The sequence below is a fragment of the Acanthochromis polyacanthus genome, chromosome 4 (genome assembly GCF_021347895.1).
Source record: "Acanthochromis polyacanthus isolate Apoly-LR-REF ecotype Palm Island chromosome 4, KAUST_Apoly_ChrSc, whole genome shotgun sequence".
Lineage (NCBI taxonomy): Eukaryota > Metazoa > Chordata > Actinopteri > Pomacentridae > Acanthochromis > Acanthochromis polyacanthus.
In genome coordinates, this window is record NC_067116.1 from 28,819,929 (window position 1) to 28,846,572 (window position 26,644).

Consider the following 26,644-nt stretch of genomic DNA (forward strand, 5'->3'; position numbering starts at 1 on the left):
GGAAAGGAAGAGCAAGAGTCACCTCTGCTGCTGAGGATAAGTTCATACGAGTCACCAGCCTCAGAAATCGCAAGTTAACAGCATCTCAGAATAGAGCCCAGATAAATGCCACAGAGAGTTCTAGTTGCAGACACATCTCTACATCAACTATTCAGAGGAGACTGCACAAATCAGGCTCTTATGGTCAAACAGCTGCTCAGAAACCACTATTAATAAAAAGAACCAGCAGAAAAGATATGTTTGGGCCAAGAAACACCAGGACTGAACAATAGACCAGTGGAAATCTGTGCTTTAGTCTGATGAGTCCAAATTTGAGATCTTTAGTACCACCTGCCGTGTCTTTGTGCAATGCAGAAAGACGTGCATGCATGGTTCCCATAGTGAGGCACGGAGGAGGAGGTGTGATAGTGTGGGGGTGCTTTGCAGGTGACACTCTTGGGGATTTATTCAAAACTAAAAGCTAACTGAACCAGCATGGCTACCACAGCATCCTGCAGCGACATGCCATCCCATCCTGTTTGCGTTTAGTTGAAACATCATATATTTTCCAACAGGGCGATGACCCCAAACACACCTCCAGGCTGTGTAAGGGCTTTTTGACCAAGAAGGAGAGGGATGAAGCACTGCGTCAGATGACCTGGCCTCCACAGTCGACTGACCTGAACACAATCCAGATGGTTTGAGATGAGATGGTCCGCAGAGTGATGGCAAAAGGGCCAACAATCTCTGGGAACTCCTTCAAGACTGTTGGAAAACAATTTGAGGTGACTACCTCATGAAGCTCAGTGAAAGAATGCCAAGAATATGCAAAGCAGTAATCAAAGCATAAGGTGGCTATTTTGAAGAATATAAAACATAAATTTTATTTCCCACATAGTTCCATATGTGTTGATTCATAGTTTTGATCCCTTCAGTGAGCATGTACTATGTAAAAAGTCATGAAAATAAAGAAAAACTACTAAATGAGAAGGTGTGTCCAAACTTTTGACTGGCAGTGTAGCCTACACTATATCACTATCTATACCCATATATTTTCTGATATAAACCTTTCAATCCTTCATAGCAATATTATGCTTTGGAATAAATGATAAGGTGGACTTTGAGATGAGATGGTCCATGAACTGCTGTTTTCAAGGTCGACAATAAACTAAGTCTGAAACAAGTAGTTTAATGAAATATTGACACAACCTATCTATTCTAGCAAAGATCAGACACGACCAAAGTTAAACTGACTGGAAACAGATTTTCTTGGAACCTCTCATTTATCAGGAGAACTGATTAATGGAACTCAAGCAGCCAGTAACAAGCGTGAGATTTCGGGACAAGCAAACATTTGATCCTCTTGGCATTTTGCCATAATTGTCATAATTTTAAATAATTAAAAAAAGATGGAAAAATAAGTTCCAAGCCCTTTAAAAAAATAATCACACCTTTAAACCAATTCAAATCGGTATCAAGACTCCAGATTAGGTCTGAATAGCTAGAACCTCCTTAGAAAGTGACAGATGGAACCTGTCTTACCTAAACCTCTGGCATTGACAGTCTGCTGTTCCCTTTGCTACTGCAGTGTGTGCCGTCATCATGCAAAGATCTACAGAGCTTTCTTAGGCCTTCAGATAAAAGACTGTGAATGCATGTAAGTCTTATGAAAGATTTAAAATGAATATTTGTCACAAGTAATTTGACTGAGAGGAACATTATTTACATGTGATTTTAAACAAATTTGTGTAGGACTGGCTGTCCTAGCAAATTCAGAACCCAGAGCTGAGCATTTGATGCAAAAACAAGTATCCAAGGATCTCACTACCTCATCCAGAGTTTTGATAGTCTCTCAGCAACTGCCCATACCAAAGGGCTATCTACATTTAGAGAGTAATTGTACAAATTTTACTGGAATAGGAGGCGTCTGTGATCTAAAAAGAACATTAGAGCAAAACTACACTTTGCCAGTGACTAAGAGAAGCCTTTTTGGAATAACAAGCACTGCACAGATGATTCAAACACAGTTTTGTTTGGCCACTCTAAGAGTAGACATGTTTGATGAAGACCAAAGACAGCTTTTTCAGAGAGGAACCTCATAACAGATATGAAGCATGGAAATGTAAATGTTCTGGTTTGGGGCTGCTTTACTGTCTCAAGGTCTGGACAGCTTGCTGTCATTTATTCTGCATCACAATAAGAGTGTTCAAAGATAACGTGATTCCATTGGTCCAAAAGTTAAAGCTAAGATGGAGCTTTCAACAGAATAATGATCCGAAGCACGCCAACAAATCCACCAAGAAACGGACAGTCATGAAATGGGTGTGTTGAAGACCAGATTTGAAGCCGACTGAAACGTTGTGTGGTGATTTGCAATTGGCTATGAAGACTAGAAAACCTTCCAACACCTTGAAAGTCAAGAAATTTAGTATGGAAGCATGGTCAAAATTTTCAGCAAGTTGGTGTCAGACAATGCTGGACAATTATGTAGAACAACTATGAGATGTTATTTCTGCAAAAGGGAGCAATACCTACTTCTGAAGCCACAGATGTACTTCCAAAGAAGAAAACTGCATTTATATGCATATATATATATATATATATATATATATGTATATATATATATTATTTTTTTTCTTTTTTAAAATAAACTGAAAAGCCACCTTTTCGTGTAATTGTATTTAAGCATATCATTTTTGTGTGTAGGCAATGTTTCACAGGTAGTTAAATAATAGCTTGTCCAAATATGTCCAGAAAGTCAACAATTTCCAATAAATACAACATTAAATCCTGGTTCAATTCTTATAGCAAAAGAACTACTGGATATGATGAATGACAAAACAGGAGAGGCAAAATTTTCAATACTCACTGTTCTAGTGAGATGTTAGAGTAGAAGTGGGGGGAGACTGAGGATGGAGGACCAGAAGGGCTGCTGTAGTCGGGCTGGGTTGTCGTCTCTGCTGCCATTCTCCTTTCTGGTAACGACGTCTGAGGCACAATTTCCAGCACAGCCCAACACCTAAAATACACAGAAAGTAATCATGTGAACAAAAATTGACACTTGTTACTTCACATCCATCTCTACATATAGAGCTGTCAATAGGCCATTTTAACTATTTTTGACAAGCAGGCATGAGTAGCTGCCTGTGTAAAAAGATGATGACAGAGAAACACACAAAATCACACACTCTGCTTAGTAACCAACACAACCACCAACCTGTGCTCATCAACATTTTAAGGCCTAATCCCACTGTTCACCTAGACTTAACTGACACAGCTCTAGTGCTTTAATGTGTGAGTTTGTGAGGCTTCCAAAGGGTATATAAGGTACAGGTAAGGTACAGGTGTAACTAGGTGAAATAGAACTTACTATCGTGACTGCTGTGTGAAAATGCATCACTATTGGAAGATGCGACAGGCAGGGACTAGCATTTGACTTTGAGAGAAAGGGTTTGCAGTCTAAAAACCTCAGTGACCTTGTGTCCCGCAACATCTCCACCTAAGCAGGACACGTCGAGCGGCCTGCTCTGAGGGCTGACAGACTATGTTAAGATGTGCTTGGAAGCCACTCTAAACCTTAAACTCCAACGCAATAACTTCGCCCTAATTGCCTTCTATGCACTTCAGAGTTTTACTTGCTTTCTTTATTTTATATGTACGAAGGTGAAATCATTCCTTAGTCTTAATTTCTTTTTTATGTGAATACTTTCTATATGTCTTTCATTCATTGTTGTGTTAACATTAAATATATAAATGCTGTACCTTGACAAACAGCCTTAAGTGGTTAAATTCAAAGTAAGGTGGTAAAATTCAAAATGAACCTTTTTCTCTTCTGTAATTTAAAGCTTATAATTAATTATCAACTATATTGACTAAAAGTACATTTCATAGTGATAAACGTTTCAGCTATATTGCACTGCCATACCTAGTGTTTCGTTTGTAGTTTGCCGTTTATACAAAAGTCTGAAAAGTCAGGAACATCTGTAAATCCTATCAGTATATTTGACTGGAAACAAGTCTACGAAAGTGCAACAAACAACCAAAACAGAGAGCAGCCAGAAGTTGTCACTGACATATAAACTTAGTAGTAAGTTTTGCCACAACACCATCCATATATGGTTTGTGTACATTTTGTGGGGGTGAAGGAAATCCACATTTATACGTCACCAATTTCACTGTGAACTTTGGGCGAGTCCTGCAGTAAAGTGTGTAGATATGCAGACTCCTAGAAAGGGCTAATTGCATTGAAAAGATTGCAACAGAGCCCATTTGCACTAGATGATTTGACAGTGAGACAGCCCTTAGCCCTTGAGCACTTAGCGGAAATGCTATTTAAAGTCTGAGTGTGGGGACTGGGATCAGAAATATACAAACTCTTGGAGGTCACTTAACAGTCTCTAAATTTATGCACTCAGACTTTTTTTTTTCCCCCTAGCAGCAGGAGACAGATGTTTTCAGCAAAAACACTCTCACAAGCTGACTGCTAACTACTAAACTGCAGACACATTTAGAAACTACAATGCATAACGAACAAAGAAGAGCAACTAGCGGCCAGGAGTCAGACATAGTTTCTCTCAGGAGACGGTAGAGCCCAAAACAAAGGCACAAGGAGGATAAATACTGAACACATATCCATCATGATAGTCAGATATATAACTTCAAATTAAGAATAATGTGCTTTCTAGCAGCTGGCATTTAATTGTAGATTGTTTGGTAATGAGTACAACTTGTAATGGACGTCTCAGGGCAACTGGCAGTAATGTCTGTTGGGCACAGCTAGCATAAAGTCACCTACATTTTACACTTAAGTTTCACTTGACTTTCCTCTTGTTTGGAACAAACAAACCATTTCCAGCTAATCTGGCTTCCTTTTATGGAGTGTTCCAGGTGGAATGTACCAAGGGTGGTACACATGGAGGAGATTGTGTTATCGAAATCATTTTTCAAAAAATACCCAATGACACTAATTATTATGTTTTTAGTGTGGGATTGTGATATATTCCAAAAATATTCCTTGAATCAAATGATTCAATAACTGATGTTTCCGTGTGAACAGTTGAGGCACAAGGAAAGAAGAGAAGCAGAGCAGTAAAACTTCTTAATCTGATTTTACTTCTGCCCTTTAAGAAAATGAAACTGCCCCCAGGCCTGACATGGAAATAGAGACTTATCACTTTTAAAGCCTCACCAGGGCACCAGTATCAATCAATCAAACATTTATCAGCAAGACCGATACATATTAAGCTAAAACGAAGCTTCATTTTAGTGAACGGGGCTATAAATCAACACAATGAGGTGATCTTTAAAAGCTGACGTGGACTCTCTTGATAACTCTGAACATAAAAGCTGGTTATACTGTTTTCATCCACTGTTGCAGAGTGTGTTGATAATTTACTCTGCAACACCACAGGTTCCTGTTGTTGTAGTTTCCCATTGCTATACTTGACAAGGGCATCCATTTCCTGGTGCACACCATCTCTCAGTGCTGTGTCTGCTGGGTTCTGTACTGCATAACCTTTGAGCTTACTGTGCCTCCTGCTGCACCTCAAGCTGTTGGACATGTTTGGGAAGAATTTCCAAAGCAAATACTCCTCTTCAAAAAAAAAAAAGTTTTGTCTTGTATCTCAACTGTCCATGTTTTTAGCTGTTTTCTGTTTCAATGTAGGTGAAGCCATTTATCTGCCATGGTTTAGGTTTAATTTAGCTGCAGCTCGTGCAATAAATCATAAACAGCAGTGCCTGCACCATTATGCATTCTGAAAACAAAACATGAAGCAACAGTCTAGGGTAGGAGAGACCCATTAATTGGACACTTCCTGCATAAACCGGATTTACAATTGACCAGTCAGATGTGTGTAGATGTGCATGGAGTTATTTTTTGGTGCTTGGTGTCATTTGTGTATAATTTCATCAAGGTCAATTGAGCGGGCAGTTGTGCGAAATAGGGCTGCCCTTTGTTGCAACATTGCTTTAGATTTTTACTTGACCTGCTGTCCTCAGATGGCTGCAGGGATTTTATGAAACAAAGGAAGCTCTTCCTATTGTACTGAAGTGCCTGTGGACAACGATACAAAAATCAATTGTAACTTTGAAAGGTAGAAATTTCATAGATGTGCACATTTCTAATGGAGGCAACGGTGTAGAGTAGCAACTAAGTCATTTTAAATTAGAAAGAGGGATAACTTTGATTAAAAAAAAAACTTTCAAAAATGTAACTTTGAGAATCACAGTTGTGAGCTTTTAAAGTGTAAACACCCAGAGAGAGTTTATTATATACATACATGTAAATGGTTAATCTGATGTTCCTGCTATAACCACTCCACACATTGATTTCTGATCCCCTCAATGAATGTAGTTGGTGGAGTGTGTTTACTTAAAATCATTTATATCACAGACTGTACATAAAGCTCGCTGATGCGTCTCTGCTTCCTCCCAACACACGAAAGTAAAGCCAGAAAATTGTGGAAATCAATACTGCCACCTTGTGCTGGGGGAAGATATTTGCATCCTGCATCTGGACAGCACACACTCCTCCTATCGATACAAATCAATGCATAAATAACTAATTGCAAACAAACTGATCACAAAAAATAACACTTGAAAAACCATTGATATGGTAAGAAGGGCACTATATGATGAGTAATATTTCAGAAAGATTTTGTTAGCATGTACTTGCGGGTATAAGAAGGCCATTTCCGCTACACATTTCATGAGCCATTCATATGCCACTCCTATATTTGTGTTATTTTTTAAAATACCATTCACGATGAGAGACATCAACAAGAACTACAACGTAGCAACCTTCCAATGACAAGTTTTCCTTGAGATTACAATTACGCAGACGTGAGGATGTGAGTTTGGTTCCTTCAGGAAAGTAGTCAATTTAATGGAAGTGCTCGTTTTCCTGTGTGCAAATGCTCCACTCCAACAAGTTTCCCCTACGCTATTTCGCAAGGGACACTGCTGCTGCATCCTGAGCTCAGAACCGCCCATGACAGTGACTGGTTCAAGGAAGTGGAAACAAGGCCAAGTGTTTCTTCTTCTATATCACATAATGATAATGAGGTGCAGCGCTGTGAAGATAAGGCTAGCTGTGTAACCAGTCACAAGTGGATGACAAGATATTTAACTTCACTTCGGGAATGCTGTCATGTCTTCCATGTGTATGCAGTCTGCAGTTGATTGTGAATAAAATTGGCAGATTACACAAGAATTTTCAGTTGGATTTTACACCAAAACACAGACACTTTCCACAAATTTCACAATCATACAGTCCAAAAAAGCAGTATGAACCCGTATCTATTTACAAAACACATTTTATTAAGTCTGCTATGTTTAATTTATCCCTGAATAATTCATTAAATGTGCATTAAAGAAGAAAGTGACAAAATATATAGAAGTGAAAATATCTTTTTACTGTTCATAATTAAATTTATACCTGAGAGAATGTGCCTTTGTTTAAATAGAAGAAATAAAATTTTACAGGATTAATTCTACTCTTTTCAAAATGTGTCAACATAATTTATTAGAAATCATATTATACATTCTTTGTTGTCACTGACATGCAATACAACTTTTGTTTTTATGATTAATGTGAATCTGCCAAGCTGTCAAACTCCCTGTTGCAAATAAAAATCAGTTAACTGAGCTTCGTGGATGTAACATGCTCCAGGTATGACAACAGGCCTTTTTTTTTTTTTTTACATGTAATAAGAAAGATACAGAAACTTGTATTCTGTCATACAACTCTAATTTCCCCCTTCCAGGTGGCAGCCATTTATAGTATATCCACCAGTAATCTTATAATTAGGTGTCAGTCTAAAAACACAGTTTCTTTACCACTAGTGAGTCTTAATCCAACAACTTTAAGTTTAAATTGTCAGGCAGTTTCTCTTTAACATGTCGAGTTGTTCTTTTGTAACAACAGTATGATGTATTATTACCACTACTTTTTAAGTAGTGCAGAAATGTTGCCATGTTGAAGTGCCTGTTTGTTAGGGACCTATATTCATAGGATACCTTTTTTCAATTAACTATTTTGTGCAGGCAAAACCTTTTGCCGTTTCTGAACAGAACATTATCTACATTGTAATTGTATACTGTACATGCATGCAATGCAGCAGTGGTAGTAGTAGTAGTAGTAGTAGTAGTAGTAGTAGTAGTAGTAGTAGTAGTAGTAGTAGTAGTAGTAGTAGTGGTGGTGGTGGTGGTGGTGGTGGTGGTGGTGGTGGTGGCGGCAGTGATGGTGGTGGTAGCAGTGTAGCAGCACTGTATTAGTTTCTCTTTATTATAATTCCCATTAACATTCACATTTCAAATCTCACTCACAATCTTATCCAAATCACCACCATTATCTTCTTCCTCTCTGCCACTGCCCTCAATGCATGTTTGACTATATAACTGAGACTATCCTGCCAAATGCTAACAGCATTCGCATTAAGACTCTTAATCTCACAAGATGCTGCAAGCAAAAAGTTGTAGCCATTAAATTTGCTCAGATATGTGTACTATGGGAGATGATCATGGCTGACAAGCAGGCCCAACCAAGCCTCTGATGGGGATTTCCCCTTGGATTGTCAAAGTTTTTAAGTTTGGTGGAAATCAGCCCAATAATCCTTCAGGCTAAAGCTCGTCTTTGAAGGTTTTCTAAAAACAAAAAGTGTGAAACAGAGGATGAATCACAAGTTCTTTGAAACCAAAGGCCATAAAGTTAGGCTGCAGAGAAAGAAAACAAGTCACAGACAAGCAAGTTTTCTCCACTCTATGCGGCACTGGCTGTTGGTCTCTTTGAAACGGCAGTGCAGAGTGCAGCTCAGAGAGATTTATCCATTCATTTGTTGTGGCTACGCTCGAATGCACCCAACAACACACCATTTCTATTTTATTCTACTAGTCTTTCACTCTGCAGGGTGGCTGAACAGAATTATGTCCCCAACGATAATTATCAATCAAAATTATGGTCTGAAAAATGGAGGGAGAGGAAATTGCTTACCAGGACGTCAAGCAGGAACGGGACCCCAAAAAGAAGTAGTGTGATAAGAGAGAGAGGTGAGAGAACTTGAGGGGAGAGAGAGGATTTGCATCTTTGCAGTGGAAAGTATGATGACTTCAGTCAACTTATAGTAAAAAATGGTGGCAGACTTCAAGCCTTTGAAGAGCAAATAATGACAATTCATATGTGTTACATAAACTCTTTCATTCAGCTTCCATTCAGATTTCAGATATTATGAAATGTTAAGAACTTATCGCAGTCTAGTGAGAGATATGCGACATAAAAAAAGCAATTAGTCCTTTCAATGAATGCCTGAATGCTTTCTGTTTATTCGTTCCATATAGGTTCTACATCACGTACCTATACATTTGCAGCTACGATTTATTCAGATCTCATTTCAATGTCTGAAATGAAGTGGCAATTAAAGAGCTGCACACCTGAAATGGGAGAGATTATTCAACAAATACATAATGTTGTTTTGCATAATGTTGATTATGCGCTAACACTCCGAATGGAAAAATGTTTACAGCTATTGAAAAATGCCCTGCAAAGGCAGGCTGAAAAAGCCTGGTGTCACAAGCAGGAGTGACAGGTGGTAATCATTCTGAATGGCAGCAGAAGCCCACATTTCAGGACTGATTCTCATCTAAAGCACAAGTGACAATGCATTTATAACAGGCTTTAAAGTTAATAAAACAAAGTAAACTATTTAAATAATAGTGGTCAGCTAACTTCCATCAGTTAGTTGTGTCTCATGTAGACTCACGCCAGTCTGCACTCAATCTAAATGCACAATAGGGCAGACCAACCACTGGATGATACCTCTGCTGGAGGTAGTGCCGGATGTGCCAATAGCTGAACTCTCCATCTTGCTTTGCATTTCAGGGTTTGAAAACTGATATAACCAAAGAGTGTTTCTCGTGACACTGTCAGTGTGAAGGGTTTTGGACTGTTAGTATCATGGCATAAGATATCATGTTTTTCTTGTTCTTCATGACATGTACAGTTGGATTAGGCCAGAAGAAGCTCAAATTTGAGTCCATTTTCACACACTTGAATGCATTCTGCAAAGAGTGGGTGTGTCAGTCAGACTGTCAGTTTCATAAAGTGACAAAGACATTCCATTGCAGCCCCTCTCCATAGTTGGAAAAGGTAAATCTACAACAACATGAGTGTAATGAAAAAAGTTATAGGCAAATTATTGCATCCGCTGAGGCTCAGCAACTAGTGGAGTGGCTAAGTTACAGAATTAGCGGGTTAAGAATTATAATATAGAATCGTTGTTCTGCTTACACGCTGAAGGCTAATATACAGTCAAGGCAGCTCCTATAGATCAAAGGTCTCCAAACTACGGCCCGTGGGCCGGATACGGCCTGTCTCTACATTGGGCCCGGCCCCCTGAACAACACCAGAGACGCATTATGATTTTTTTTTTTCAGCCTGGCCACGCGATCAAGACTAATACACGCATAGAACATGACATTCTACTGGAACCTACAAAACATTCAGTGTTTCCTCTAGGACTTTTTTCTGTAGGCGGCAGCAATAAACTAAATCTTCAAAACTGCATGAACCAGAATGCATCTTAAGCAGAAGAACGCATGTTGGGTAATGACCGGCAGTAGCAGGTCTTCTAAATGTAACCAAGTGATTGCACATACTTAAAAAAATATTTTTGGAGGCAACTTTGCAGTACAGCAATGCATTGCCATTGCCACGCCCTCCACCATGCATTTCCTTTCATGTGGACACACCAGGAATATCAAACTAACACAACGGAGGAAAGAAACTCGTGTGTCACAGAAAAAAACAGTTTGTCTTTGTGAAAATGCATTCTGCACCCTGCAGCAACAGGAAAACAATGTTTGAGAAACACATATACATCGCCCTGTTAGGGGGTGGTAGGCATACGGAATAGAACACTTAGTTGAAGGCTAATCTGCAATAGCTGTCTAAAAGTGCCCTTATAAAACTAAAAGTATAAACAGAGTTTGAGTTTCTGCAGTGTGTATGTGCTGACAAAAGGGCCCTGTATACGTGGTAGGAGAAAGCAAACCCGTTTGAAATATCTCCAAAATGTTATCATGAATCGATAAATGGAGCTCCCCTGTGAAAAAAACTGCTATTATAGAGCATTACTTTGCCACGCAACACTGCTTTCAGAATCTGGTGTGTAGGTTGTACACAAAACAAAAAAAACAGCAGCCTGAAGCTCATAAATCTCAGAGAAGTATCCCAGAGGAGAGAGACTTATTGTGTGGAGCTGCTGTAAGTTGTTTTGCCAGAAGCCGATCAGTAAAGTACACCAAAGGTCAGATACAACCAATTGTGGGGTGTAGCTCAGTGAAATTTGTCATGGGTGTATGGAGACAGTATCACACAGCAGTGCTAAAGAGCATTTTCTTGAGTGTCTGTTCAGATTATACCCAAATTTTACCCATTATTTAAAAAAAATGAAGACAGAGGAATAGAGAGAGGGATGAAGACATAAGCCAAGGTCAGAAATATTATATTTGAGGGATATTTAATCGCATATACCTGCCTCATTCATAGTAAAATTGTAGTGTTGGAAGCTGCTTGTTTCGTCATGTCTCGGTAGATTGGGCAGGGTTTAGTGGGGGCTGAGATGTAAAATGTAATGATATGATCAGCTCAGATCGCAAAAGATACTGGTTTTATATTCACATCACTGTCTGACAAATTTAACCTATAACCCATAAACTGGCCCATACATGAGTTGAAAACAAATAATGTGCTCTGAATTTGGTATTATTTTCATGTAAACTGAGCACTCAGAGAAAAGTTAGAAATGATAGAAAGTACCAGTCTCACACACTCATTCATGTCTCTGTCAGCTGCCTTACGTTCAATTGTTTTGCTCCGTGCTGTCAATCACAGATGTGGAGAGTCTTCTTCGAGAAGGAGCCAGCAACAGCAGCAGCACAACTTCATTGTAAATTACAAACAGCAAGGACTACAAACAGAGCCCGATAAGAACAGGGCTAAGACGAAGGTTTAGACAGTCTTTCTGTTTCTCATAAAGTGACCAAATCACACACAGTCAGTAAAGTCTAAATAGTCTCCACTAATTCTCCAGCAGACGTGGTTCTATTTGTTCTAGTAGGTTGTAGCAAATGCAATTAATGTAAGTGAATTTGCTAAAGAAAATGCACAGGCACATGTTCAGGAACCAACACTCATATACAAAGTAAAAGTAGCCTAGCTGTGGCAGTTTATATCACTAAAGACATCTGCTACAGTCATATGTTCACTATTTAGGATTGCTAACCATGTTTACTGAAGAGGCAGAGGTTTAAAAACCACTACAGCATAAATGCAGTTCAACTACTTCCCATAAAGGCTTGTTTCCATGTTGAGGGCAGGAGGCAGCAGGCTAAATATTCTCCCTAAATGCACCTGACTCTCCAGCTATAAAGCTAAGAGACGGCTGATGGTCTTTGCTCTCAGGTGCATTTAGAGTCCTTTGTGGTTGTTTGCCAGATGGCCTCCTTTCACTCTTGACCACCATCCTTGCTGCAACTTTCAATGTTTGCTCTCTTCAAGCATCTGCTGAAGGTCTCAGAGGATCTTGCCTCTTTGGTCAATGTACATGTCTGAGACTCCCAAATGGTGCCGCTGTGTGGTCAAACAGTCAAAACCACAGGTTTTTGGAAAACTGACGCAATTTTCGCTATTTTGTTTCTGCATCACCACTGCAACAGACTTGAAATAAAGCAGCCAAGATGTGATTGAAATGCAGATTTTCTGCTTTAATTGGAGGGATTTAACCCTTTTAACTCCAAAACCTGCTGATGACTTTGAAAGGCATTATCTTTAAAGATTTCAAGTCCTCCCATTTCCTTAAGCTCAGAAGTATTTGGACAAAACTAACATAGATAGAAGGATTTGCTTTAATACTTGGATACAAGTAATTTGCAGTGAATGACTACCTGAAGTCTGAAACCTTTGTTCGTACATTACCAAAAGCTTAGCTCCCCCGAATAAGATGCTTTACAAGGCCTTTACAGCAGCCACCTTTGCTTGTCTTGGGGTCTTTCTGCTCATAGTTTAGTCTTCAATAAGTGAAAAGCAGCTCATTTGTGCTGAGATAAGATGACTAACGCAATCTTTAAAAAAAAAGCTCAATTCTTTGCTTATAGACGCTTTTGGGTTTCCTTCGCATCACATCTTGGTACATAACCCATCTGTTCTGTGAGGCACTGTTCTGTTAGCTCTGAAGCATTTGACAGCATCTGAGCAGAGAGTAGCTGTATAAACTTTAGAATTCATGGAGATTTTTTAAAAGCAGTCACATCATCAGCAAACATCAGTGACCTATTTCCACTGGCATTAGCATACACGCCCATTCACCATAACCCATCTCCGCCATATTTGACAGACGACGTAGTCCACTTTCTTTCCTTCTCTGTGCTCTTCCAACTGTTCTGTTTCATCTGTCCTAAGAATCCAGTTTCAGAACTGTTTCAAAAATGTTTTCTGGCAATCTGGCCTTTCTGTTCTTGAGTGCAACCAGTGGTTTCCATCTTGAGAAAAACCACCTGTATTCACATTCATGAAGGCCCATCTTGATTGTAGCCACAGACAATGATACACAAATCTCCTCAAGAGTGTTCTTGACTCAGTAAAATCTTGTGAAGTGTACCGTGTTCACCAATGAAAGAACTCTGCCATCATCCACTTTAGTTGTTTCCTTTGGTCTTCTAGGCCTCTTGGTGTTGCTGAGCTCCTCAGTGTTTGTAGAAAAGAGTTGATGTGGCAACTCCTAAAGTGTCTACCATCTCTCTGATAGATCTGCTTTGTTTTATCAGGCTAATGTCGACATCTTTTACTCATATCAATAGCACTTTGGACTGCATATTGAGAGTTTCCATGAACAGCTATCAAAGTCAACACTTGAAGTCATCTCCAAATATTTTATCTCTTTGAAAATTCATAAAAAATAACAATAAAACCACATCTGCCTCTCAGGCAATTTTGCCTGTATAAATAGAGGGACTACATAAAAAAAATTGCTTAATTCCATAATTCATGCAATAATTATGTTTAAACCCCTTGATTTAAAGCTGAAAGTCTACATTTCAATCATGTGTTGACTGCTTAATTTCAAATACAATGTGGCTGTGTTACAGTGGTGTTAAATTATGAAACTGAGATGAAGATGACTTTTCTAAATTTACAAATTTGAATAATGTTCTCTTTCTAGGGTGCCTCAGTAGGTCATCTGGTTGAGTAGTGGCCATGTCTGGTTGTCCTGTCTGTCTTCATCTGTTCTATAATAAACGCTCAAATGCCCTCCAAAAAGTAATCTTTAAAATTTTACTTTCTGAACCCTTTCATAATATCTAGACATGGCAGCTTTTCAGTCTCTTACTCCTTAAAGAATCACTCACTAAAAGCTTATTTTTCATTACAATCACAATGATCCAGTGCTATTCCTTAAAATGCTGTTCCCAGAAGTAAAATAAGTTCTGTACTTGGAAGGATTTCAACAAATGAAACAATCAAGACTTCTTGAGATGTGAAAGCTACAAAAGCTTACGTTTAATGATAACTGTGCCTAGAAGAAAGCTAGCCACTGATTTCTCTGCCTCCATAATCCTTGATCCTGCCTGTGGAGAGGCTGCTGTGGCCATTGTTCACAAAAAAAGTTTGGTGTCCTGCAGTGCCTTCCCCTGAATGACAATATACCAGATGGTATCTTGTGGGGGAAAGTATGTGCCATAGATCAGGAGCAATTCAGAAAAGCTGATAATGGGTATGTGTATTAAATAATGTCAGGCTGGGTGTTTTTGTCTACTTTAATTATTTGCTTGTCTCAAATTTTGACAGTAGAGTCATATTACCCATTTTTCCTCACAACTGTCATGAAAGTGTATGACTCTAAAGGATAATGATACCTGAAAGAATAAATAGGTTTTTATCTACAGTCATGGAAAAAAAAATATTGGACCACCCTTGTTTTCTTCAATTTCTTGTTCATTTTATTTCCTGGTACAACTAAAGGTACATTTGTTTGGACACATACAATGACAATAACAAGAATAGCTCATAAGAGTTTAATTTTAAGGGTTGATATCTAGCCATTTTCCATGGTTTCCTTGATAATAACCAAAATCACTCAAGTACTTGCATCAATAGCTTTGGCATTGTACTGCCAAAAACAGTGCTTTTAGGCATTCCATGTTTTCTTTTCTGTCTGTTTTAGTCACGTGTTACACACAGGAGTTACTACTTCATTGCAAAACCATTGCTTTTGATGATTACAGCCATGCGTCTTGGCATGCTCTTCGCATTTGATGATTTTCTGCAGGTTTTCAATTGGATTTAGATCTGGTGATTGAGCAGGCCAAGGCATGGTTCCAGTGTTCTGGTTCTCCATCCAGGCTTTAACTGACCTTGTTGTGTGGCATTTTCTAGTTGGAAAATCCAGTCATTTGAGATAGGAAAGATGGAAGAAAACTGTTTTCAGAAGTAGCCCTGTACATGACCTGGTTCATTTGCCCTGCTCCACCCATACTGAAACAACTCCAGATAGTCACTGATCCACCCCCATGTTTTCTGTAGGGGCAGACAGTCTGGTTTGTAGGGTTATCCAGGATTCCTCCTAAACAGTAAGTTGGCTGGAGTGGCCAACAACTGAAAATTGGACTCATCACTGAAGAGAACCTTAGTCCAATCATCAACAGTTTAATCCTTGTGATCCCCAGCAACGAGTAACCAGGCTTTCCTCTGCCTTTCATTGATAAAGGGCTTCTTCAGTGCCCTATGTGACTTCAGACCAGCTTCAAGAAGTTGCTTTCGAACTGTCCTTGCCGAACAAGTCACATTTCTTGACAGTGCCCACTCATTTTCTGAGTTGTGCTACGGCTTGAATGTAAGCAGGAAACTACTCCAGGCAGTTGCATGTGCAGTGCTGCTTATGACATGAAGTGGCCTCTCTTATATACCCTGGAATTAAGCTTAAGCATGTCACATAGGACATAAAGTATTATGTAATCAGCTGCATTTCTTTTCGTGTTCACTGTATTCTTCAGGTAATGTACCTTTAGTGGTACCAGACATTGAAAGGAGCAAGAAATTGAAGAAAGAAAGGGCAGTCTAGTCATTTTTTCCCATTACTGCATATTTGCCTATAAGGTATACTATATTTGGGCTCCTTCCAACTGCAGATGTTGCTAGTTGTTTATTCAAGCCATTAGATGACTAATCATCGCATACAGTACATATTTTTGTCGGGCATCAGAAAGTGATTTGACTTTCAGGGCTGACAAAGAAGGCTGTGAGTAGGCTAAAATTACTGCCACCATGCTACATTACCGAAAAATTCTAAACCACAGCTAATGAACCTTTTAAATATAAATATTACATGCGCTCACACAAAGTAAGCCACAGAACCAAAGCCACAGAAACATCAGGAAAGTGGTAATGATTCTGGGTGCGTGAAAAAAACCAGCAAGCAGACAGAACATCTTATTAATCATCACATAGTGCGCCTCGGGTCCACAAAGTGCAGCCTATCTAATAACCACAGAGTCCAGCCAAGTAAAGGATAATGTCTGTCTGTGACTGACTTGAATGGCTAAGTGTTTTCACTCCCTGGGCCCTGGGGACTTAAGGTTTGTTTAATCCTGCAAACAACTGACTAATGACAACCAACTGGTTGACTAAGACTCCCTTCACTGACTAACATTTAGTCAATTATTAGGGGGCGTGTCTTGTACGGATCAGTAAAGAGGTAGGACAACTAACCCTCTGCACCATGCTGGTGGCACAGTTTAAAGCCAGAAACTATAAATACAGAAAGAATTATTGCATTTCAAACTTCATACCAGTCCAGGAACTACTCAGCTCTGAGATGCTGAAAAAGAAACTTAACTGTCAGCTGTCATTTTGAAGATCCAGAAATCTAAATTGCTTGTTTCCATAACACCATTCTGGAGGAAAAATGTTAAAAAAAATAAATAAAAATAAAAAACAGTCCTAAGTCCTAAGTGACTCGATAAAGTTAAAAAAGTCAGAAAAATTCAAAAACTTCTAGCCTAAACTGCAGAATGTGCTTACACAGGGCAGATAGGAAACAAGCATGGGAACAAATGAAAAAAATTAAGAAGTAAAATAGGTATAGAGTCTAGTATTGATAAAACTGTTGAGTGCTTATATATGGAAATTCAACTTTGTTATACTAAAGACTTTAAAAAAAAAAAATTCTCTACTTGTATGGTTGTGACAGGAACAAATAAAACAGAAACAGCTTGGAGGTCACAGGATAAAGAATTATGTACTCACCAGAGGATGTTCAGCACAGTGCAGGTTGTCAGACCTCCAAGTACTGCTCTCCGAAACCACAGGATCTGGACACAAAAAAGAAATCACATAGCGAGAAACATCCTACTCAAGCAAGTTACAGGAGAGCAAGACATACACATATTATTAAACTACAACACTAATGACAGTCTATTATTGAGTTATTATTATTATTGACTATTGAGTTTACCTAGTGTAGATAATACATATAATGTACACTAAAGTTGGTTGTCCCTATAATTACATATAGTTGTGCATTTACTGTCCATAGTGCATATTCCAGGCCTGTCAGGGACAGAGAAGCAGCTGCTTTCAGCAAAACACCTCTTGGACCTGACACTGTGTTCTTCCATGTTAAATAAAATATTTGTTCAATGTAAAATATCCACCTTCAAAGACAATGACTTCGAAACAAAGAAATCCTTTTAGAAATGATGATACATTTCATAATGTTTCAGCCAGTCAGATGTGGGTGGCTATTTTCTATTAGGTACACTGTTATTCTCACAGTGGCACTGACAAATTACAGTCGCAGAAATGCAGGCTTGCAGTCAATGACAGTGAAAATGACAATGAAAATCAGGGTACTTATTTGTCTTTGGAGCAGTAAGGGCATTCCCACTACCTGCGTTTACATACATTTAAACTTGAACAGCGTGTGACAATAAACTGACTTAACATTTAAATCATGATGCACATGATGATGAAGCCCGTGATTTCACATCTGATACATGTTGATTTTTTTTCCATAACAGTTGAGGACATAAACAATTCAATTTTTCCATTGTCAGTTTCCTGGGAAATTGGGTTCAATTGGTAGAAACTTGAGGTTTTAGTATTAGTCAAAGGAAAATCACAGTAATAACATAACAGTAAAAAAACAGATATGTATATTAGCAAGGTTTGCTAAATAGGCATAACATTCACATAACTCATATCTCAGGTAAAACAGGCATTTTTGTTTATCAAAAATGTTCAGAAATAACAGAAAAATGTATTCATTTCTGTCAGAAAAGGTAACAGACACATTGCCTTTACTATAGTAGGGTGGACCATGGTAACGGTCATGCTTAGTCACCTCCAAACAATCTTTCTGAGTCAGAACAAATCTCTGAGGGGTGTATCTTTATCTTTCAGTAGTAGGAGAGTAGTGGAAGATCTTTGAATAAACTTGGTTGGTAGTATCACTCATAGACTGTATATAAAGTGGACGTAGCATCTGGTTCCAGAATTGAAGCCCACCCGGAAGTGTCAAAAACTTGCAATATCACGCCGTCTGCTAGGGTTGGCTCCAAAAAGCTTTTGCTCCATAGACCCCAATTCATTTTTGGAAAAAATTAAATTTGATAGACTGATGTTCTACAGCTCAGCATTTTTTTCCCGTTAGTTTTCATGGTCAAAATGAGAGATCAGGTGGCCGATCTTAAAATAAATCAATACTGAATTTTAAATAAATCGTTAAAGTTGGCAGAGCCAGGGGGTGTGGCTATACTTGATAGACAGCAACAGAAGCCTCTGCAGTAAAATGTGGGCGGGATAAGAAAGTCCTCAGCCAATCCTGCCCCTAGTTGCTCTCCGGTCCAGTCTGTTTGATGACGCTTTTTACGTCACTGGCTCCAAAAAATCCAAAACGGCGACCAGGAAGTAGCAAAATCCGGGCTTCATTTTCTCGGCGTTGAAACCAACGGGTGATGTCACGGTCAGTATACGCCTGGTATCACTTAACATTACTGAAGCACATGCTTCTTTGTTGCATCCATTTTACTGCTGATGGTGAGGCACAGCCAACAGGAAACAGCAGCTCCAACCAATGTGAGCATTAGGAAAAGTACTTCAATATATTGTGCTAAATGCACTGAATTTAAAATCTGACATTTGTACCTTTCAAACAGCAGTCATACAGTTAATGTCTCTACAAAATTTACTTGGATCTGCTTTAAAAGGTTTTTGTTTACCACATTTAATCCAGTGCTAGAAATTAACAGCAGGAGCTTCCTGGTATGTGATTCAGTGATGTTGACCACTGAGCTGCTAGGCTGGACCGTCCTGCATCCATATTACCCAGTCTGTCTGAGAGACTTACAGTTCCATGGCTCCCTGCAAGCTTCAGTTTATCTTTCACAGAGAGCTAATGCTGAAGAATACCAACATAGTGCTACTGAGCTGTATCTGGATTCAGTACACTGAATCCACAGATCAGCATGTAGCAGCACAGACTAGACTTACCTGTGTTTTGTTGTGTGAGATCTGTGAGAAAAGCAGAGGCATCACGTTCACAATCCCTCCTGTTGAGGCAAAAACAAATCAGCAGGTCATTTTTACAGACGCTGATATGGTACATCCAACTATGAGCTTCTTGTAATGTTCACACAATTGTATTTGTGTACACCAGTGTCACATCACTGTTGTAACCACAGTGACGGAAAAAAGAACAATAACAGAAAATATCCTCTCAGAGTTACCAGAGACTCGCAGGAAAATTAAGAAAATATTACATTACGAAGGCTATTAATCCGCTGCATCTCAACATGTCAGCTTTATTAACACAGTCAATAGGTCAGACCTAATAACATTTTTCAGTCTCTTTCAACATGAACCTGAACTGCATACAGTCGCACTGATGGATAGACGCACACAAGCAACATAATTCTGGTTGTTTGTAGAAGCTTTTTTATCCGAGTTCAATAATTATTTGGATACACCAGGATACATATGAGCATCTTCACTACAAGGAAGTTGCACTGGAGACAGGATCAATCAGGATTTAAGTTTCATTGTGTACTATTCTTCACTTCAGAAAGACAAACGGAGTCACATTTTATAAGCTCCTTTTAAAACATCTTTTACATGGACTTAGTTTCATTGTTTACTAAGCTATTTTTATGCATTATGAGTGTTCAACTTAGTGTGTACTACAAATATCACGCATGTGTACATGTATGTACGTTATTTTAACATAAAGTGATCTATGTCTGAATGACAGAATGTCATCACCAGTTTGATAATGCAGCAATGTCATAGATGCAAATGACTGAAAATGACTTTATTTTTCATATTAGAATTATGAATAAATTCTCTCCCTTAAGCCCATGAGATTAAATTCAAGACAGTCAATAGTCACATCAGCAGTGAGCTGACATGGACCAGAAAACCCAGTGCTGTCATATTTGTCCAACCCTGTATATGAACAAAGTAAAATATGTAGGAAACATCCCCCCAAAAATTCAAACCTGAGAGAAAGTTCAATATTCAGTCTAGGCAGAGTTTGTAAACACTGATTTTTGACCAAAATGACTTTGCACACGTTTTATTGTGTCTTTACTAGTCAGTGTCATCTAACTTTGAAATGATAGTTTCCTCCCTTGTTCAAAGTTCATTTTTTGTAATATTATAGTGCTTTTTCTCTTTAGATATCCATTTAGAGGTGTCAGTCTTTATAAGCTGCAGTGAAATGGGTTTCACCCTGCTTTAAGGAGCAGCACTGTATTAGTTTTGGTTTCACTGGGTAGTTTTAGAGTCTTGTCATAGCCTGAATGTTGTTTAAGAGGTTTTCAAATCCTGAACAGAATCCCAAGATAAATGTAATCCTTTTTTAATCTTAATAAAATAATTTAAAATTGTGTTATATACTGTTCCACACAACTAGCAATGACAAACTGCAAAGCAGTTGTCACTGCTGGCAGTTTGCATGTTCAAATGGCCCTCTGAAGTAATGGAAGCTGGTACAAAGTACAGTCAGAGCTGTCACAGAAATGCTAATACAACAGAGCGATCACCCCTTATGCTGCCACAGCTGATGTGTTGCAATGACTTCAGGAAGGCAGGGTGCTGCTGGTAGTGCGGATGAAAAACTTTCAACTGGATGGCACGTTCGCACGCATGCACGCACGCACGCACGCACACACGCACAGATCTCCACTCTCTCATTCCACAGTGTCTAATGCTCTGAAAATTCAGTCTGCTTTTGTGAAAAAGGAAAGCATAAGATAAATTGCAGGGATTGTTTTAGAGGCAAACTAATTAAGTACTTCTAAGTAGGGCCATAGTGTCTACGTTGACCTGCTTTTATCTGGCCAAATTCTCACTGGTCCAACAAACATCTATGTTACTTTCATGAAGAAATTGAGACATCAGCAGCCTCCCTGGATAAAACTCTGCATTTTCACAACTTTAAAGTGGCCCAACCTAATGGCGACTCCAGGTCTAACTTGATAAATGTTTACTAACATTTTTTTCCAGAGTTGGTTCCAGAATGGTGAACATTGCAAACAGCAGTTTGCATATCATAGCTCAAATTAAACAAAACTATCTATCTGTGTTTTACTCTTCAATAGTTCTTATGCTGGGATCACCAGAGAAATCATACGAATATTAGAAAGTGTATCCCAATTTGTCCCGGGTGTGTTATCATTTCAGTATAAAATAACCAGGTTAAATTTATTTAATATGCTAGAAATACTAGCCTTTTATGTTCATATAGAAATCCATCCATCCATTATGTATACACCACTTAATCCTCATTAGGGTAGCGGGGGGCTAGAGCCTATCCCAGCCGATTTAGGGCGACGACAATAGACACTGGACACGCTACCAGGCTAACGCAGGGCAACATATACAGACAAACTATTCCACTCACAGCCACACGGAAAATTTACAGCTATCAATTAACCTCAGCATGTTTTTAGACTGTGAGATGAAGCCGGAGTATACGAACAAAACCCACATATGCACAGGGAGAACATGCAAACTCCATGCAGAAAGATCCCAGGAAGGCCGGGACGTGAACAGGGGATCTTCTAGCTGCAAGGCAAAAGTACTAACCACCAAGCAAAAGTTTCAAAAGTATGCACTTGAGAAGCAGAAGCTCTTTTGTCCTGAGTTCTACTGTACTTTTGGCTAAAAAACATTTCTTGCATTTGCAGCATTTCATATATCTGTAAATTGTACATTAGTGAGGGCAAAATTTGTAAAAAGGAGAGAAATCCAAATGATTGTAAGAAGAATTGCAATAGTTTGATTTTTGCATTTCTAATTTCTAAATATATTTTTACATTTTAAGTCTGTGTCAGTGTGTAGGATATGTTCAATAAATGAACAAATATTTGCCATTTTTTAAATTTTAATTACACTTTCGTTTCAAAACTATTCCAAAATTGTTTGTATCCTTTATCAGTGATCAACAGAAGAGCCTTTATTTTCCATCACATCAATCAGACAGTTCTCAGAGTTGTTAAGATTGTCGCGTGTCTCGACTGGGACTTTGTTCCACTCTTTTTTTGTGACAATTTGCAGGTCTTTGGAGTTGGATTCCTCCCTGCCATCAGACTCTCATTTTTAATTCTCGACACAGATTCTCCATAGGATTCAGGCTTGGGTTCCAAAATGTTGATTTTCCTTTCTGTTAAGCATTTCTTCAGCCCTTTGGCTTTATGTATTAGATCCTGTTTCGTTGGAAGGTCCAATGTTGCCCAAGGCCAGGTTTTTCTGCAGACTGCCAAATGTATTCCTCTAGAATCCTGAAGTACTGGGTTCGTACTTTGACAAGGTTTCTTGGCCTGTTCGACTGAAAAACACCCTGAAAGCTTTGCATTCCTACTACAATGCTTGACTGTGTGGTTAGTGTTGTTGGGGTTAAATGCTTCTACTTCTACAAAAGCCACTCCTCTGTGTTCAAGCAACTCCACTTTCATCTCATCCAACTACAAACCTGATAAACAAAAAACCTTTCCACTTTGTCAAGATGAGCTTTTGCCTGCCTTGAAGAGGTGAAATCGTTCTAGGTCATCGTCCAAGGAGTCCAGCCTTGTGTAGTGTCCGTTTGAGTGTCTGTCTTGAGAAGTAGGTACCAGAATTGCAGAGATTCATCAAAACGTCTTTGTTGATGAACCTTGGATTCATCTGTCAGTTCAGGGGTCATTTTTGTCTTCCTCCCACGCCCTTTGAGATTTTTCTCTGTCTGAAACTCCTTGTACTTTTTGATTAAGATTTTCACCGTGGCTACTGACAATTAACAACACTTGGATGTGGATTCATGGCCTTTCCCTGTCTTGTGAGCAGCCACAATGTGTAACTCTGCCTTAGTGATGTATCATAACATCAAGCTCTGTAAATTCTCTAGTTTTTGCCATGACCTGTAACTGACTAAAGATCTGCTGCATTACAATGCTCTTGAACATGGCTAAATGACCATTTAGTATGGTGTAAAAGCTGCATTTTATCAATAATTTTCCACAATTTCAAGAGCATAAATCAAACTTTGACATTTTGGGGAGCAAAAATATAAAAAACAAAACAAGAAAGAAAAAACTGAAATTGTCAAAAAATGATCATTATCTAACACAATGCCTTTTCTTTCATCAGTTGTCATTTCCAGCCAGAAGAGAAGTCTGAATAAAAACATTCAATATAAATCCAAATCCGTCATTGGTGTTGCCTTAACTGTAGATATTTCCTCCCAAATGAATGTGGATGAGCGGTAGGGCAATTTCAGGTTTGCATTGTACAGCTCTGTTTTTGACTGCATTTGAAAAACAATTATGTCAATTATCCACTTCTTTTTTATGGCTGGATTACAGGAAAGGATCTGTTGTACATTTACAATATATAATGCTGTAGTGCAGGCTGGTTCACAAAATCAGATAGGACTGAAAAGTCAAACCACCGACAGCCTTCAGTATTCTTGGCCCGGGGAAAGAAAGGGCAGCAGAGGAGGGATTATGGCCTGGAAAAAAGGGCCAAATAGATGAAAAAGATGAAGATGGAATGAAGGATAAAGAGCAATACAGTACAAAGCCGATTCTCACCCAGAGCCACTGTGCCCATTAGGAAAGGTTTCCCCATCTGACTGAAGTCGCTGCTGCTCTGAAGGCCGACCTCTGACCCCACTGCAAATGTCACAGCCACCTGAGACACACAACACAGGTCTCTTGTAATAACCGAGACAATAGGCATTCTTTCAATGCCACAACCAAGATGAGGGAAGAAAAACATCAAGGTATTATTCTCAAAGGAAGATAATTAAGTCATTCACAGGTACACAAACAACACAGGCAGTAATATCAAAGAGGCATTTATTGTTTTTAAATCAAAAACAAACTGTGGATGAGGATTTTGGATGATTTTTTATGGAGGACTGTGGCTGCTGTAGGTACAAAAGCACATTTAATTCAGTCTTGTTGGAAGCTGTTGAAACTCACATTCAATTTTTCCATATAACTTATAGCACTGCTGTTATTGGATCTAGCACACAGACCATGACACATACACACTCAAAAAAACGAATTAACGCACTGCAGAAAGTCGTCATCATGGGACTGTAACTACAGAAACCAGAAAAGTGAATCATTTGAAAATGTAATCATTACTTTGTTTTCATGTTAGCTGGAGAAGTTTTTCTTCTCATCTAATTTAATATATTTGACTAATTTCTTTGTTTCTATTATCTAATGTGTTCATTCAGTATCCACAAATAGTTCTTCAGTATCAAAAAGGATTTGGTCATTTCAAATTTTTATTTAAATGTTATGTCAAAACTGTGGTTTTTAAAGTATCTGTACTAATGTGACTACGTAGTGACATTTCTAGGGTTTTGTGGCCAAACGGAGTGCAACAAAAACATGCCGTCTCTTTCCTGAAGATGGAAACAGAGGCAAAATCTTTCATAGGCACATGGAAGCGATGGAGGTGATAAATTAAAATTGCAAGAGAGTGGGGCAAATAAACAAAATCATAGCAAGACAAAAAGAGAGGTGCGACATGAGGAGGGGAAAGTATAACCGAGAAAGCAACGAGAGAAGGGCGGAAAAGGAAAAATGGCACAAATGAAGAAAACTACGAGGAGGACAGGATGATTGGTTTTAATGACTTCAAAGTAGAAGTCCTGTTTGTCAGCTAATGCATTTCAGCTGAAGTGAAACCTCTCAGAGGCTTCTTTAAAAATCTTTAAAAAATTGCCTCATCATCCCACGGTGGGCAGGTTTCATTAGGGCTTGGACGAAGAGTGGATCACATTTTACTTAACTACTCTCACACAAACACAAACACACACACACATGCACCATAAACCTGACTACATTGTTTTCTACCAAGTGATTTGAACTGCCCTGCACAAGGCTGCAATATTCCTCTGCTGTCATGGGAGCCAGCAGCATTAAAGGTTCAATGACAACTTTATTAGAGGTGAGGGTCTGGAATCTTCACCAATTATAAAGCCTGAATAAATGTCACACTAATTATTTCCAGAAAGCCGTGAAATTGTAGTCGATTCTCCGTGAATAATCTACCTTCCAACACAATTCCACAGTTCGGTGCATGAGATTCATTTAAAAGTGTGTGTGTGTGTGTGTGTGTGTGTGTGTGTGTGTGTGTGTGTGTGTGTGTGTGTGTGTGTGTGTGTGTGTGTGTGTGTGTGTGTGTAATAGTTCAGCATTTCTGTGTGTGGTAGAAGTAATGGCTAAAGCTACATTCAGGCTTATTTCACAATGACTTAATAGAGCTCTTATCAAGGTGTATAAACTTCATTTGGGCTCCCCTGTTATTTTATTTAGCTGCAGGTTTTTGTGTGAAGCAATCAGTCAGATGTCAAGCCGTAAGGAGCTGCTGGAGCAGCACATCGATTTGGATGAAATTATAGAGGAGAGGAGGACAGAAGAAAATTCACTTTCAATCGAAAGTGAGAGGTCCCTAGTGAGAGAAGCAGGTGTGACTTTATTCTTTACTTAGGATGTGGAGTTTCTGCTGTTTCCTGGCGACCGAGATGGACATGCTATGATGGGTGGGAGCTCAAAGTCAAAGCAAACTTCAATATAATGTGTTTCATGGTGAAAATTCCAAGGCCTGGTGTCCAGATTGAAGAAGATGACAAGTTTGCAACAAATGGACACCACCAGGGTATAACAAGTCTGCATGTAGAGCCACTCTAGCAGCTCTGTGAGGTGCCAGACAGGCACCACAATGTTCAGAGCAAAGTATTAGTGTCAGCATTCTAGCCTGCTCACAATGACAACTCAAAAATGCAGATTTTTTGCAGCGTTTACTATGTTCACCATCCTGCATAAAGTATTGCACAAATAAAACTGCCTAGTGATCACAAAGGTCAATTAAATTCATTTTCAGGGGACCATGAATCATCTATCCATCCATCTTCTGCTAATGCAAAGTCAGATCGCAGTGGCTACGTGGGGCATTCCAGATGTCCTTCTACCCAGGTAGATGTTCTGGTTCCTTTAACGCCTACACTACTGCTAACACTGCACTAATCCTTCTGTCCACCTGGCTGGGGCTCAGGTGGTAGAGTAGGTAGTCCTCTAATTGCAATTTAGGCAGTACAGGAGTGTCCTGTGGCAGTAC

General features: G+C 39.0%; 1 protein-coding gene across 1 annotated transcript in view; it reads right to left on the reverse strand.

Annotated features, from left to right (window-relative positions):
- si:ch211-51h4.2 (uncharacterized) overlaps positions 1-26,644 on the reverse strand; it is a 101,723-nt gene that overhangs the window by 22,873 nt on the left and 52,206 nt on the right. The window contains exons 9-12 of the mRNA XM_022216291.2: positions 24,100-24,199; positions 19,523-19,581; positions 17,279-17,343; positions 2,849-2,998 (exon numbers count right to left, since the gene is read on the reverse strand). Coding sequence (XP_022071983.1) covers positions 2,849-2,998; positions 17,279-17,343; positions 19,523-19,581; positions 24,100-24,199 — 374 coding nt within the window. The remainder of the gene's footprint in view (positions 1-2,848; positions 2,999-17,278; positions 17,344-19,522; positions 19,582-24,099; positions 24,200-26,644) is intronic.